This window comes from Passer domesticus, chromosome 10 (genome assembly GCF_036417665.1).
Source record: "Passer domesticus isolate bPasDom1 chromosome 10, bPasDom1.hap1, whole genome shotgun sequence".
Lineage (NCBI taxonomy): Eukaryota > Metazoa > Chordata > Aves > Passeriformes > Passeridae > Passer > Passer domesticus.
This window is the reverse complement of record NC_087483.1, coordinates 13,750,348-13,766,018: the sequence shown is the minus strand read 5'-3', so window position 1 is coordinate 13,766,018 and position 15,671 is coordinate 13,750,348. Positions and strand designations below refer to the sequence as shown.

General features: G+C 47.1%; 1 protein-coding gene across 1 annotated transcript in view; it reads left to right on the top strand.

The window, feature by feature from the left end:
* The first annotated feature begins 802 nt into the window (after positions 1–802).
* The window catches only part of TMEFF2 (transmembrane protein with EGF like and two follistatin like domains 2), a 124,261-nt gene continuing 109,392 nt past the window's right edge, over positions 803–15,671 (top strand). The window contains exons 1-4 of the mRNA XM_064433882.1: positions 803–1,238; positions 2,588–2,697; positions 8,424–8,553; positions 11,389–11,415. Coding sequence (XP_064289952.1) covers positions 1,058–1,238; positions 2,588–2,697; positions 8,424–8,553; positions 11,389–11,415 — 448 coding nt within the window. The 5' untranslated portion in view covers positions 803–1,057. The remainder of the gene's footprint in view (positions 1,239–2,587; positions 2,698–8,423; positions 8,554–11,388; positions 11,416–15,671) is intronic.

Here is a 15,671-nt window from a genome sequence, read left to right as displayed (position 1 = left end):
GCGGCGGGATGCCGCTCCGGGGCTGCGCTCCGCCGCCGTGCCTTAGGTGTGGGGGGCAGAGCAGCCCTCCGTGCCAGCGTGATGGTGCATTTTCCTCCGGCTCCGTCGCACGGATAGCGGGATGGTGCCGCAGCCCGAGAAGACCTTGGCCGCTGCCTGCCGAGGCTGGGCAAGATCTTCCCTCTCTCTTTTCTCCCTGCTTTCCCCGCAGTGCTCGTTTCTTCCCCTCGTCACCTCTCCAGCCCAGTGTCCGCTCCAGACCCTACAGCCGTGACGGTGTTTTATTTTCCTAGCGTGATTAAACACCGGCACCCGCTCGGCAACTTCGGCAGCGCCCGGGCGTGTGCGCTGTGTGCGCGGAGCGTGTCACCGCTGTCCCTGCCCGCGGCCGCGCTTGCCACCTGCGGCTCGCTGCCGGCCGGGGCGCTGCGCGCACCTGTCTGGGCGCGGAGAGGCGCTGCCCGCCCGCGCCCCGTCGGGGCCGGCGCACCCCCGCAGCCGGCGGGACGGCGCCCCGGGGCGCAGGGGTGCGGAGCAGCGCCCGCGGCCCCTCCGGCCGCGCTGTCCCCGCATCATCGCCGCCCGGCCCGGCCCTGCCCGGCCCGGCCCTGCCCCGGGCGCTGCCGCGGGGCGCAGCAGCTCCGCCGGCCCCGCCCGCCGGGCCCCGCAGCCGCTCGGCCAATGGGGGCGGCGCGGCGGCGCACGTGACGCGGCGGGCCGGGACCTGCTGCTTCCCCCGCGCAGAGGGATGCGGGCGGCAGAGCGGGGCAGGCGGCGGCGGCGGCGGCTGCGCGGCGGCGGCCCCTCCGCGCCCTCCCCCCGCTCCCCGCCGCCCGGCCCCTATGGCAGCTGCTCCCCGCCCCGCCGCCGCCCGCACCCCCGCGCCGCCCCGCCGGGCTCCGCCGCTCGCCCCAGCGTAGCGCCCGGCCGCCGCTCGCTGACCCGCTGCCGCCGCCGGCCGGGGCCCCGGGATGCTCAGCGGCCCCGCCGCCCGTCCCTGCCGCCCGCCGCGCCGCCCGGGGGGCACGCCGCTGCCGGAGAGTTGAGTTAGGAAGTCATGGTGCCCTGGGAGCCCTCCCCGCCCCGGCAGTGCGGCGGCGGCGGCTGGACGCTCTGCGACTGCTGCTGCTGGCTGCTGCTGCCCGCCGTGCTGCTCGTCCTCGCCCGCCCCGACAAGCTGGCGGCCTTCCCTACCTCCTTAAGCGACTGTCAGACGCCCACCGGCTGGAACTGCTCCGGTAAGCACCGGAGCGCCCCGCGCCCGGCCCCGCCGTGCCCCGCCGGGCGCTCGGAGTTGCGCGGACGAGCCCCGGGAGAGGCAACTTCAGAGGGCGATGCCGCGTCCCGTTGGATGCACGGGAATAGCGAAAGCCGAAAGTCCCGGGCGTCGGGGCTCGCCGCAGCTCCCGGGGCCCCGCTTGCCCCCTGCTCCGCGGAGCCGGGCGCGGCAGCCGCGCCCTCCGCGGTGCGGGAGGCTCCCCGGGCAGAGAGAGAGAGAGCCCCGGCCCCGCCGAGCGGGGCACTCGGCGTGCGGCTGCGGGAGACGGGGCCGCGTGTGCGCATCCTGCGGGCGGCCGCTCCCGGGCGCGCAGAACGCAGGGCGGATCGCGGAACCGGCACCGCCACACCGGGAACCCGCTGCCCGCGTCGTAAAGTCGGGCTGACCTCTGTAACGGGTTTCCCGTGCAGGTCAGCAGCCGGTGCTCCTCCGATCCGTAAAATAATTCGGGAATTAGCCTGTGGTAGCCTTCTAAGGGGAAGAGCGCTATTTGGGGTACTGCGTGGATCGCACATGACGTGTTAGATCGGGGGGAATTTGCGCTGTGAGCTCTTCGTCTTAACCATGTAGCGATACGGTTAAGAGCACTTGGATGTTTTTGGTTTGTTTTTTTTTAAATCAATGGATTCAGATCTTAATGGGTTTGGAGTCTGATATAGCTGTTTTGTTTAGTATCTTGCCACTCGCTGTTGGAGTGGGAAGTCAGCTAGCGAAATCTGAAATTCATGCTTGTATTCGTGAACTGAATGTTCAGTCAGATCTGTTGGTTTTTCCTGGAGAATATGAAGGCAAAGAGCTCGGTTCACTCAGCGGCTCGTGGGGAACCTGGCACTTCTCCTCTTAACTTAGAGGTCATCAATCTTCATTGGGATCAGGCAGACCATCACAGAAAACACACAGCCTGTTTGTCTTTATTATTGGGGGCTTTGTTGTGTCGTGGGCTGGAGAAATTCCGATTTGGACTTTTGTCCAACAGATTTGTGATCGGATGGGGATAAGTTGATGACATTTCCAACCCAGAGCCGTGAAATAGCATAATTACCGGGTGACTTTTGAGGAAACAGAGTCCGTGAAATAGGAAAAAAAAAAGTGTGTGAGGTAGTGGGGAATAAGAACTGAGAGAAACACCGAGGGAGAAACAAGAGGAAAAGTGAAAAGCTGAGGACAGGGAAGGACAAAAGGAAATCTGGACTTTATCAATTTCATCAACAAGGTTATTTTACTGCATGCATTAAAATGCAATCACCCCGTATTGTTCCTCTTGCTAGACCAAAGCTGACTTTTTTTTTTCCTCTCTTTACATTTGAGGTTATGATGACAGAGAAAATGATCTCTTTCTCTGCGACACCAATACCTGTAAATTTGATGGGGAGTGTTTAAGGATTGGAGACAGTGTGACTTGTGTCTGTCAGTTCAAGGTAAGAAGATTGATATTTCGTTCTCTAATTCACTAATGAGAATACAAATCAAGGATCTGCCTTTATAACCTATCACTTGGCAATTTGTTTCTCTGTGTGCAGAGAAGTTAGAGGGAAAACCTGGCAGTGTGTATAAAAGCTGGCAGGAGAACCAACTGGTGTCAAGAAGCCATAAGTTTCTCTGGGAAAATGCAGATGCTGTGGCTTTAAATGTCCCTTTGGGTCTGCAGTTCCAGGTTGTGCATTTCTGATTTTTCATCCCTGCCCTTTTAACGAGGATTTAGAGTCCTTTCTAAATTCATTTCTGATACAGATCATGGCTTATTGTATTCGGAGTTCTGATCTAGTTAAAGAAATGGATCTGTAATGTGCTTATGCAATATTTTCAGGAAGGGCTGCATAGTGACAATGCTTCTGCCTGTTTATCTGCCCAGCTGATCAGATTAAGGAGCAATCCCTCTGTTCCAAAATGATGAACTTCCTTTAGGTTTTATATAGTTTTAGGAGAGCTATTACTGAGTAGTAAGGGGTTTTCCTTCTATTTCTTCTCTCTTCCTCTCTCAGCTACATCTAAACCTCAGCCCTTCTCAAAGTCAGATGATTTCATTATGAAGGATTCCATTTAATGTTTTAGCTAACTCGCAGAACAGCTGGTCTTTAAATAATGACCTGAATAGAAACTGCACAAATTAAAGGAGTTTAAAGCATGTACCAGCACAGGGTTGTATGTGTCTTTATGCCCCAGTGTTTTTCTGCATTTTAATGTGGATTGGTGAAGTTGTGAAACTTACGATGCCGATTTGAGTGTTTATAGTAGAGCAGGCCAAACAGTGAACAGCTCAAGACTGGGCACATCTGTAATGACTGTGTTAATATTGGGCTTTGACAGACCATTCACATTAAAGCACTGCAAGTATTGTTTATATTTCCAGAGACAAACGTGCCTTTGGAGATAAAACCCAAGTGATCAGTTCCTTCATTTTAAACAAGGAAGGAATTTTCTCTAATGAGAGCAAGACAGTAGTTCTTAAATGTTGGAAGGGAATTCATATTGACTGTGGGAGTCTTTTATTCCATTTGGAGTTTGTATGCAATCAAAAATTCAGTGTGAGAATGCTGTTTTGAGCATTTGCCTTGGCTCAGCATATGCAGTGATACAAGGGTTATGGTTTGGTGTATTTTATCTTTCTAAGAAAAATCTGTAAGGCAGTGAAACCTCTGTGACTTGATCCATTGCCTGGTGGTAAGCCAGGGCAGATGTTGTGCTGTGAGTCTCGGGAACTTAGAGCAGCTACTGAGAGTGCTTGGGTCTTGTCTTTGGTCCCTGTTTGGTTTTGTCATTTGGAATAAAGCACTGAACTCATAGCCTGGAGGATGCAAATTCAGATGTTGCCATGGGCAGGGAAGAAGGCATATTGGGAGCGCTGTTTTCCCAAGGCAGGTACTAATGCCTGGTGATTTGGGGTAAATGGACTAGGTAAACCTCCTCAGGCTGTGTGGTCCCCTCTTTGAGACGTGAACAGTCTAAGTATGCTGAGTTTAAGAGTTCTGTAGGGGGCAGTTGAGACAGATTTAAGGAAATTAGGCAATTGGTATATGAATATGTAAATAAGATAAAAATAATGAGTTGGGCAATTGTGGGCCCCCGATCACTAGGAAACAGGCTGAAATCAACAGCAATCTTTGGTTTCAGTGGCCTTTGGATCAGGCCCTGTAAACTCAGAGCTCTTTGTCTTGCTGTGAGCCCTCTGTGGAGCCGCAGGGCTCACTGTGACCTTGGAGGGCAAATTACCTGTGGCTGATGCTGTGCCAGCGCTGCCAAGGGCACTGTGGTGCCGGGGCTTCTGTAGTCACACGCGAGCCCTTTGATACAGGCAGAGCTTGGGGGGATGTTAGTGCTCTTGTAACATCAGTGGACACTGTGACAAGCCCAAAAGATATGCCACTGGAGTAGAAAATTAATTTCTAGTGTGGTGTCTGAGGCTGGCTAAGTGAGGCAGAGCTGGCCAGGTAACTTATGTCACGAGTAACCCCATCAGGATTCAGGGCTCCCATTTCAGTGACAACTCTCTGTGGTGATAGTGAGCAAATCAATAGCAGACTGCTCATCACTATAACTGTGTTTCGTGTCTTCTTCAGGAATTTGAGTGAATAGGCAAGGATAGAGAGCTCATTTTGCCTCACTACTGATGAAAAGTTCTGGGCTGACCAGCCTGTGTTTTGAGGGGCTGAGAACATGGAATTGGAGAGCAGGGCTTCTGCAGCTTTTGTTTGGGTTTGTTTAAACCAGAATTACAGATGCTTCATATCTTCCCAAGTGGAGTTAAAATGAATTTATTTTATTTGAAAGGATGAATATGATCAGACTGCTCTGGAACACCCAAGTTAGACTTCCAGCCCTGGAGAGCCAGCGGGCATGTGCTGAAGGTTCATGTTGGTTAGCTCTCTTGTCACAGCCTACTATGACATGTATTTCATTGAAAAACACCCTGTCCCACTCTGATCAGGAGATGCAGTTGTCCCTGTGCAGGACAAGCCCAGACTTTGGTGCTGGCAGGGAGGGAAGGCTCTGGGACAGCGTGGCTCCTGCAGGAGGGCTGAGCATGTGGGAAACCACCAGCCCTTCCTTCCCTCTGACACAGTGGGTCCAGCAGAAGGGGTGTAGAGCTGTGCCAGCAGGCAAGTGGTTGGAGACATGGCTTGCTGGGGTCTGGACCTGTTTGCCCAAAGCCCTAGGTCTGCCAGCTGGGCTCTTCCCTCTGACATTTCATGAACGTACCAAAAATATACCAGATATTTCCATCAGTGTCTTTCCTCTCGAGTCACCAGGCCAGTGGACAGTCACTGGTTTTTATGGGAGGAAGGAGTCCCATTTTCATGCATGTCGAGTCTTCCACGTGCTTCAGTGTTTGTGGAGCTGCAACATCACCTGTCCTGATGGCCGGCTGGACATCACCTGTCCAACTTGCAGCTTTGTTATATTTCCAGAACATATTTTTGTGCTGCTTGGTGCAAGATGTAGGTGGCATTTTGGGAGTAGTTGATCCATGAAAGGAGGAGGAGGTCAAGCTTTTAACAGTGTTACCAGGAGGAGGAGTTATACAGGTTACAATTATCTTTAGGAAACAAACCACCTTCTTTCAGTGCACAGTGGTGATCCAAAGGCCCCCAAAGATGGTTTGTCCCTGGCTGTGACAACAGGTACTCAAGGCTGCAGGTGCTGAGGAAAGCAGCCTTTGACTGACACTTGATGGAATTGCATGAGTCCATTTCCCTGCCCTACAGCTGTATGTTAAAAACTGGCATGTGTAAGAGAGAAGTGGACAGTGTGGCACTGTGCTGCTGGTTTTAGTGGGAGTTTTAACAGGGATTTCCCTGAGGGCTTGTCCAGTCCTTACTTGGGGATGAAGAATCATGTATAGGGTCTGGTCTAGTGAGCCCTAAACCAGTGACAAAAATATGTCACTAGACTGACATTCAACACCTGATATTCTGCAGCACTAGCAGGAGGTATTTTGTGATTATGATGAGCTGTGAGTACAGGATTCAGCGTGGGCAAACACAAGGGCCTGGCTCTAGTGGGTTGGGAACCACCTGGTGACCAACATCACAACCCCCTCATTGGTGACCTTGTTTCCTTTCCTGGGTAACTTCCACTACAGTTTCCAGCTCAAAGTCAAGGCCAGATCCTTATGGAAGATATCCCTCCCTTTGCTCCTTATGTAAGCTCCTGCCCTTTCCATCTGAATCCTAGTTTCCAAAGGTGCTGGTGGGAATAGTGGACTAATACTTCCTGGGATCCTGGTGTCTCTCAAATGTATTTTAAAATTGCCAACCTTTGGAATAAGTTCCAGCCTAGCTCGCAGCACTCCTCTGTGTGGTTTGGGATTTCACCATTTATGTGGGGCCGTTCAGATCTGCAGCTGAGTCTGTCAAAGATCGTCCCTTGCTCTGGGTGCAAGCAGCAGAGGAGATGCCTTTGTGTTTCTCGGGCAGAAAAGTTGCCTCTGTGTTTCTTGGGCAAAGACTCCAACCTTGTTTCTACATGTAAGAAAGCCTGTTGAGATACTCTAGGCCAAATTCCTCACAAATCCTTGGGTGACAAGCAGATATTACACCTAAAGCAAGCATGATTTGATGCTTCATGCTTTAAAAAATATGCACTGCACGATTGTGTTAATTGTCCTGGTTATGTATTCCAGATCAGCCTCTAGCAATTGCTGTTGAGCTTCTGGATGAAGTTGGCATTTTATGCTTGAAACATTGCTCAGATTTGGAGCATAATGGTGAAAATAGCCTAGAAACATTTTAATCAACAGTTTAAAATCTCTGCATGGAGGAATCCTTCGTGAGGAGCAGGAGGAGAGGATTTCTGCTGTTGTGGCTGCTGTTTTTCTTCCTTGTGCTGCTGGAAGAGGGTGCTGGGGGTGGGCAACATCTTGGGAAGATTGAAGAGAATACAATGCAAAAGGAAAATGTCATTTGTTTTGGCCCAATCAAAATGTCACTCTGACCAACTAAGAATAATTTCTTGGCAGCTGCTCAGCGTGGAGGCCTGCAATTAATGCAATCTATGCAATTGTTTGTGTTAATCACTTCTGTAGTCATTTAGTTTAAAGCATTTTTGATGTTAATATCCCTGATATTTCAGTTCTGTGTGTTACATTGTACCCAACAAGCACACCTCAGACACATAATGGCATGATACAGCTAAATAGAATGTATGATTTCTTGTAAGTTTTTACTTGGATTTAGGCAGAGGTGAGCATTTGTAAATAATAATTGTGATCATTCCATTTGTTCTAATTAAACAATGAGGCATACTAGGAGTAGGGTAATCACGAGATAATCATATCCCTGGTATAATTGCCATGTACTGGGCACATCCAAGTATTTCTAAGCCTCCAAGCATGATTATCTTGTGATAACTGCACCCCGTAGGTTGCCCAATTTTCAGTCTAAAATGAAATGATTATCTTTTTTAAATGAACGAGAAGGGAGAAAACTGTCTTCCAGTGGGTGAGGAAATCAGGCAGAGCTCAGCAGGAGTTTGAGCCAAAGCAGGGGTGCGTGGTGTGAGAAACTTCTGCACTGGCTGGGCTCGCTGCAGTGCTGCTGCTCCTGCCCACTGGCCGCCGTGGGGAGAGCTTGGACCTCTGTGGAGCATCCCGGCTGCAGCTTGCCAGGAGCAGAAATGTCTGTGCAGAAAGAGGGACGGACTTTGGTCGTTGGTGTCTCAGAAATAATTTCCCTCTGGCAGTCAGTGCTTGAAGAGTTAGACACACACTTGTGTGTGTGCAGACCCCGGCAGCACTGCGGGGGTGTGCGGGCAGAGGAGGGGAAGGGGGAGCTGTTCATTGCTGTTTGTCTGGAGCCATGCAATGGGAACTCAGGAGCTGTGACTGCAGATGTGAGGACTCATTTACCTTGCCCTATTCCTTCCCTGGGAACGCCCCCTGCTCCTGCTGGCAGTCAGGGACCTCTCTGGGGCACTTACTGAACACTTTGCCCTTTCCCCTAATCTCTTCAAATCTGATTTTTCTTTTTAAAAATACCCCTCCCTCTCCCTTGGTAGCTATGAAGGCAAGAGAGGATTGTCAATGTCTCCCTGTCTGTTGTTTTCCTGGAGTTTTAATGCTGGCAGGGAGCAGGGGGTGTGTGGGGGCACCCCAATGGGTGCTGTGCTCGTGTGACTAACGCTGCTGCTCTCTGTCCCTTCCCCTCAGTGCAACAATGACTACGTGCCCGTGTGTGGCTCCAATGGTGACACCTACCAGAACGAGTGCTACTTGAAACAGGCTGCCTGCAAGCAGCAGAGTGAAATCCTGCTGGTGTCCGAGGGATCCTGTGCCACTGGTAGGTATAGATCTAATATTTAGATTTAGATACATTTATATAATTATTACCCATTTTTAGATTACTCTAGAGCTCACCTGTTCACATAGTAGGTGATTTTTCACTCCAGGCTGCCTGCCAACCCTGCCATGCCCCGCCCCAGGAAAATGGCCTGGGGATGGCAAAATTTGAATTTTTGCTTTGAATTCATTACTGGTTAATTTTTGGGGAGCATGAGAAGTCGCTGCCATCCTTCGCTTTTAAGTACATTACTATAGCCTCACAGTCCCTGATACACTGTACCCCTGGCACTGTTTGGAAGAGTTCAGCACAGAAGTAGATTTGTTTTTTAATTTGTGTCTTGCACTCCTGATCATCCTGTGCCCTGCCTACACTGAGCTGTTAGGGCAAGAGAACTGGTAGCAGATTAAGGGAGCAGATGTCTGATAAATGGGCATCTGGATTACCACAAACCTCTCCGTAATCTGGAGAGAGAGAACTGGAGCATTATTGCCTGCAATCCAGTTTCTTGGGTTTTTCCTTATCTTTGTAGGGCCAGATCCCCAGCTGGTATGATTCAACAGACCACTGGTTGTAATGAGTCCTGCCAATTTATACCAGCTGAAGTTTTAGTCCAAAGCACACATAATGAACAGGTCTGTGCCACAGGTGTTTTATTCTGTACTTGAGAAAACTGACTGGCGTGTGAGACAGCTTTGCTCAACTCTGAGCCTTGTGAGCTGTTTATATCTCAGCTTGTATGAAAACAGCTAGAAAGGTGAATGAGCAAAATCTGTCAGGAAAACCCAGTTGCTTCTGTGCAGGAGTTCTTGATGTTTTTCTTTCGTGCTCGGTATCTGTTAGAGGTGGGCAGTGAAGTTAACTTGAAAAGAGCAGGAGTAAGCCTTTGTTCTTGAGAGAGTTCTTTAAACTTAAAGCAGAATTTTTTTCTTGGCTGAGGATGGAGGAGTCAATAAAAAGTACATTAGACAAACTTTTTTCAGTGCTGTAATTTCATGTTTCATACACCTGAGAGAAAATAAACTCTTTTCTCTGGAAATGTTGTTCTTCTCTGAAGCTGTTACCTGACAATTTTCAAGAAGAAAAAAACATATGCTGCAATTTTTTTGTCCATAAATTGGTATTAAATGGAGCTCGGGCTGACAAAGCCTGCTGTGGTGTAGGATTTGTTCAACTTAGTAAATTCTCTCAGCAAAGCAACTGGTCTTTTTGGTTCAAACTTTTTGATTAAAGGGATAATTTCAGCACATTGCTACAACTTTTCTAAAACTTATTTGCCTGCTGGCAATGACTGTGTTGGCAGCATTCTCTTTGAAACACATTGTGGGTTTCAGAAACAGATAAGGAAAAAAATTATATTTTCTTGAAGTCTTGTTCAAGGTTTTTGGCCTCTTTTTCCTTTTCCCAAGGAGGAGCTCAGTGGAGAAGAGAACAGCCATTTCCTTTAGGTTTCCCCTGTGGGATGGGGTAGAGAGAGAGGATGCTGAAGAGCTCCCAGCAGAGACCTGGGCTTGTGGGAGAAGTGTCAGTGAGCAGCCCTTCTGGGCCTGAAGGGTAGGGCAGGAGGAGGAACACAAGATCCTTTTCTGCAGAGAGCCAGACACCATGGTAGATCACTGTGGCAGGCAGGTGCTCGTTTCTTTTTCTGTGCTGGGGAGATCTGGCACACCTGGAAGAGCAAAGCTTCCCAGAGCCATGAGGGCACTGTAGTGCCCTTTCTTCCCTCTGTCCTCAGTAGCTCATATGGGAAAGAGCATCAGGACAAAGGATCAGATCAGGAGAATTCAGGACATGGTCACTGGGAAAACAGTGTTATTTCTGTTCCCTTTTTCAGCCACCTTTTGCAGCTGTCCTTTGCAGCCTTGCTTAATAAATCTACCATTTGAAGCAATTCTTGCAACCTTATTAATCTTCTTATTTAGCAAAGATTTTCCTTTTCTTTCTTAGTTTTGAGCAGGGATGGCATATGCAAGTTCAGATCCACCAGACCTCGCTGTGAGTAAATGAGATCTAACAGTTTATAGGGTGTTTTCATCCCAAAGCAGCTGTTCCAAACTCTTTCTATTAATCTTGATGCTGATAAATGCATAATTGTTCCACTAAGGGGGAGGTTAGGATGGCAGCCTCCCTCCCTTCCCTGCAGAAGAAACTCCTCTTAGGCATTATTTTTGGTAGCCCTGTGTGTGTGCTTTGTCTTGCTCAGAAAGTTTCTTACTGAAGCTCTGGACTTGGCAATTTTGTGATGTTGCACTTTCTAAATTTGTGACTCTCATCATTCCAGCCAACAAAATGTCGAGCAGAGGGGAAAAAAAAGCACTCAGTTTTGAAACTCGGCAACAACCTTGAGAAAAATGACATTTTAATAATTTACCTGAAGACTTTGAATAATAGTAATCTAATGGTTTATTCCAACTAGTTATAATTTGATGAGATGTCCTGTTTCCTAAAGATAATGATACAAATTTACAAATGGGTTTTAAAATTTCTCCTTGGTGAGGATTTAGCAGTGACCAACTGGAGGAACTTTGTGCTACTGTTGGGAACAAAAATTTACTGGTCTGAGTACAACAAAACGAGGTAGAGACTTCTAAGGACATTGCAGCATTCTGTGGCTTATGTTATTTTCATCTGATAGAGAGACTTTAAAGAAAAAAAAATAGAGACACAAGAAAGATGGCTTGAGTGAATTACATTCAGATTAGATCTCGATAATTTACCCAGGGATGCCATCAAAGGCGAGGTGCACCGTAGTACACTTCACTGAAGCCTTGCTTTGCATGCTCCCAGCACATACTGGAGCACATGAATATAAATTCCTTTCTGCTCTTTTCTCAGATGCTGGCTCAGGATCTGGGGACGGAGGTAAGAGCCCTCTTTTAATATCTCTGTTCTTATGTGTGCACACATTGTCTTCCACAATTTCAGATTGTAAGTGGATATACTTTGCAATCTAAGTTATTGCACTACATACGGTCTTTTGTTCAGCTCTGTCTTTGAAAAAAGTGGTATTTTGCATTTCAGTCAAGCTGGAACCTAATCATGACATGCTGTTTTCTAGGGAAATTCAGAAAGCTGTGTTACTTCTAATAGGACTTGGAATTATTCATAGGTTGTGCTAGGAGCTCTATCTCCATCTACTGTTACAGTTGCACTCATTTGTTTTATGTTTAGGGTAATATTTCTTTTGTTTTTTAAACATGAGCCAAACCCTTGGCTCCTCCTCACTGGAGGATTCAAGCCAAATATTTCGTGGTAGCAGAGAGCATTCTTTCAAAGATATGAAGAAATGTCACAGGGAAAGAACAATGTGTTTTTATAAGAACAGCAACAACAAAACTGAACGTGGAAATAGCCTGAGCCCTTTGCTGGCATACAGGGGATACTGTAAAATGTAGGCAAACTAGCATTTAAGTAGGGGTTTATTGTACTGGTTTTTGGTTGGGTTTTTTTTTGTTGTTGTTGGTTTTTGGGTTTTTTTTGGTGGGTTGTGGTTTTTTTTGTTTTGTTTTGGTGGTGGTGGTGGTGGGTTTTTTTTGTTTGTTTTTTTTTATTTCTTGGTGCAGTCATGATAGATTTGCTTGTCTGACATCAGTCCTTCTTGGAAGTACAAGTGTTGGGTCTGGGTAGTGCCCTGCCTTGGGGTAGGGAGTGTGACTTTTGGGGCTGGTAGGTCAGGCTTCTCTGGGGGCCAGGGCTAGTCTGGGCAGCTTGGGGAGGTTGTCCTGGAGACTTTCCCTCATTTCTGCCCCAGCTCCCTGAGTAAGCTCCAGGAGCCCCTGACAGGGAAGGACAAGGCCAGCACCAGGCTGGGAGGCTGCTGGGACAGCCACCAGGAGCTGAGCCAGCTTTTGGTGTGACATGGACAGCAGGGCTGGGCTCAGACCCGGGTTTATGGCGACTCCTGGCTGGATTCAGGTTTTTCAAATACAATCATGTTACTTGGCAAAACATCCCCCGGTGCTTGTTTGATTTTGGTAACCAGGATATTGGTGAGTGCAGTGTGTATTGAAGGTATTATTTTTACCTGTGAAGTGGTCAGCAACATGAGCATGAGGCACTTCAAGGTGTCTGATTTTCTGACATCACACTCAGGCTGTTTTCTGGAACTCAGGGCACTTCAAGATGCTTCAAATTTGGCTCCACAAAAACCACAACATGAAATACTGCTGGCTTTTTCCAGCTATTCCTATTTTACTCTCAGGTTCTTTTAAATTGTCTTTTTAAACCATTATACCAGAAAAATACCTTGTTCAGTGCTTACTAGAAATCTGCTATTTGATTTATATGTACAATAGGGTTTTCACACCTATGATCAATCAATTGGTTTTCAAATGAAGTTGCACTAAATTCATCATGCATGTACTAAGGAAGACAGATAAAGTTTTCAGTTTGTTTTGTAATTAGGAGATGGGAAAACAAACTTGGTCACTTTCTGAAAGTCATGAATTCCATTCTCAGAAAGCACAGGAGTTTAAAGGCATGATTTCCAAAGCCTTTCATTTTAGAAGCTTGGGTTGACAGACAATGAGCAGAGCAGGGCCTTGGGACTGACTGTGCAGATAGTAAGGAAGCAGATTTAGGAAGGAGACAGAACCAAATTGGTACATGTGTTTAAAGGTCTACAAAGCTGCCTTGTATTATTCAAGATTTAGTAGGCAGCTATGGCTTTTCTTGAAGTACAAAAGTATATTTATGTGCCCAAAGAAGCTAAATCCAGACAAGTAAATGTTGTCACTACATCACTCTTTACTAGACATGGTCTTGTTGTAAAAACTGTAATAAATTTTGGATGTCATCACAGTAAGTCTTGTAAAATCCACTCCAGCAGTCATGAGTGGGATGTGTTCCTATGAGAAGCCCAAGGTCTTAGACAATCCTGTGTGGTTTCTGATTTTTCTTAATTTTTTTTTCTTTCTTTCTTATGCTTCTCCAAGCAGTCTTGGTTAACAGAATAACCAGTGCAGCATCTTTGTTAGTCAAACTCCTGCCATAGGGATGGCCCCAGCCAGCTGTGAGATAAGGGAACAACATTTTCAACAGACTTGTATCCTGTGGTTGGATGTCTTTGGTCTGATGGGGTACATATCTAGTAAGAAATTTAACTCAAGTTGTGTTGTTCTGGTTCTTAGAACATGGCAAGGGTCAGCTTGGAGGTGGTTTCCCCTGTGACTGACAGCAGTTCAGCTCCCAGTACTGCTGCTCCTTCAGTGGAGTTGTCACATGGAAAATGTAATTGTTAGAGGGCTCAGAAATAGCTGGAAAGGGGTTGGTGGGAGGACAGATGTAGATAAGCACACCATGTGGTCATACAAGCCTCCTTTCCTCAGGAAACTGGTCAGAGCATGAACACAACAGCCAGAGGCTGTGTTTTGGTGCCATGTTTTCCTTTCAGGTGCTCCCATCTGGGTTTGCAGGGAAGTCTTCTCAATTTACTATGTAGGATTTGGGGTTTTTTGCTTTCCTGTCATGGAGGCTGAGATCAGAGGGGTCTGAGCTTTTCAGCACTTTAATGATCTTGAGGGCTTTCCAGAGGTGATTTAATCCTCCTTTATGCAGCATTAACATACAAAACTCCCCTTATTTGTAAAGTGATGAGGGAATCTTAATCTCATTTGATGACTGAGCCTTCAGCACACACTTTTGGGGATCTCCAGTAGATGGGTAGGACAGTAGGTGTTCAAATTTCTTACTGCAGAAGACATTTTTCCCTGTAAATGAAGATGAAAAATGCAGAATCAAGAGCCATTTCAGTGTTTTGATTGCAGAAGCTGGGAGTGTGGTGTGGAATTATTTAAAAACCCACATCCCAGAAAGATACTAATCAGAAAGCCAGAAAGGATGAATGTGAAAGACTTTATACAGAGAGTAATTTAAAGAGATTCCATTCATTTTCATCTATGCCGTTCTCTAGACAACTGGGTTTTTTTAGAACCCAATGATTCATGTTTTGGTCTTGAGCAGCTTTATAATGAATTCCTGCTCGTTTCCTGGCTTCCTTCTAACAGCAACAAACTCAAGATGCAGTATTTCATTATAGCTCTTAATGGGCTAAGAACATCTCTCCTCGGTTTCATTTTCACGCTGAGCACTCCTTTGCCCTGCCTGCATTGTCTGCACTCCCAGCTCTGTTGATTGGCTTTCATTCACAGTCTGGTGGATTCACTGAAGGTGGCTGTCACCCTGGGTGTTGCTGTGACCCCCGGCAGGGCAGTGCTTAAACACCTACCTTGAATTTGTTTCAGAGCCTCCTTCAATTTCCATTCAAGTCCAAATGACTTCAGTGGGAATTCTGTGGGTCTTGGGTACACAGATCTTATCCTAGCTTGATTTTTATGTTAATTCTTCATGATCTAGACTAAATCAAAATTAAAATAAAGCAACCAAACGAGTGATAATTCACCAATATCTTCATCACCATTTATTTTACAGTAGCATCTAGAGGTGCTAATTCTAAGATTAGGACTCCAGGGTGGAGCACCCTGACACTGTGAAGCAGTTCTTCACAGCAGGGGAGAGAATAAAAACTATGAAGCAGAGCTGGGTATTTAAGTTGGGCAAAGGCTCGAGGCTGCATCATGTTCCAGTGTCTGAACTGGGAATAGCACATGTTGCTTCAGAGCCAGCACAGTGCTGGGGATTTTGAGCCCCAGTGTTTGTGAGCAAGCCCATGTGACATGCAGAAAGAATCAGAGATTATACTGCTCTTAAACTTACTCCTGATCTGTTAGACAAACCTGCAAAGCAACAACCTTACAAGGCACCTTCTTTTCCCCCTCTCTCTGCCTCTCTTGCTTTGTGTGTGTATTTTAAGGATGAGCATGCCTTGTTTGTTTGTTCATTCTTTCAATTTATCCCTTCAATCTTAGCCAGAAAAAAAACGAAGCCCTGCAGCTTTTTGTAGGTGCCAACATGTAGATTTAATGATAGATTTGGTATTCTGGTCTGCCTTTCCTGTTGACTTAGAGATGTGTGAATAAACACATACATATTATAAATCTATATGGAGCAGCAGTCATCTTGAAACACTAACCCAGAGAAAATAGGCAGAAAAAAAATTAACACTTTGGAGCCCATGTTATTTTTTTAAGGTAAACCATAGTGCAGCATGTATATGCTTT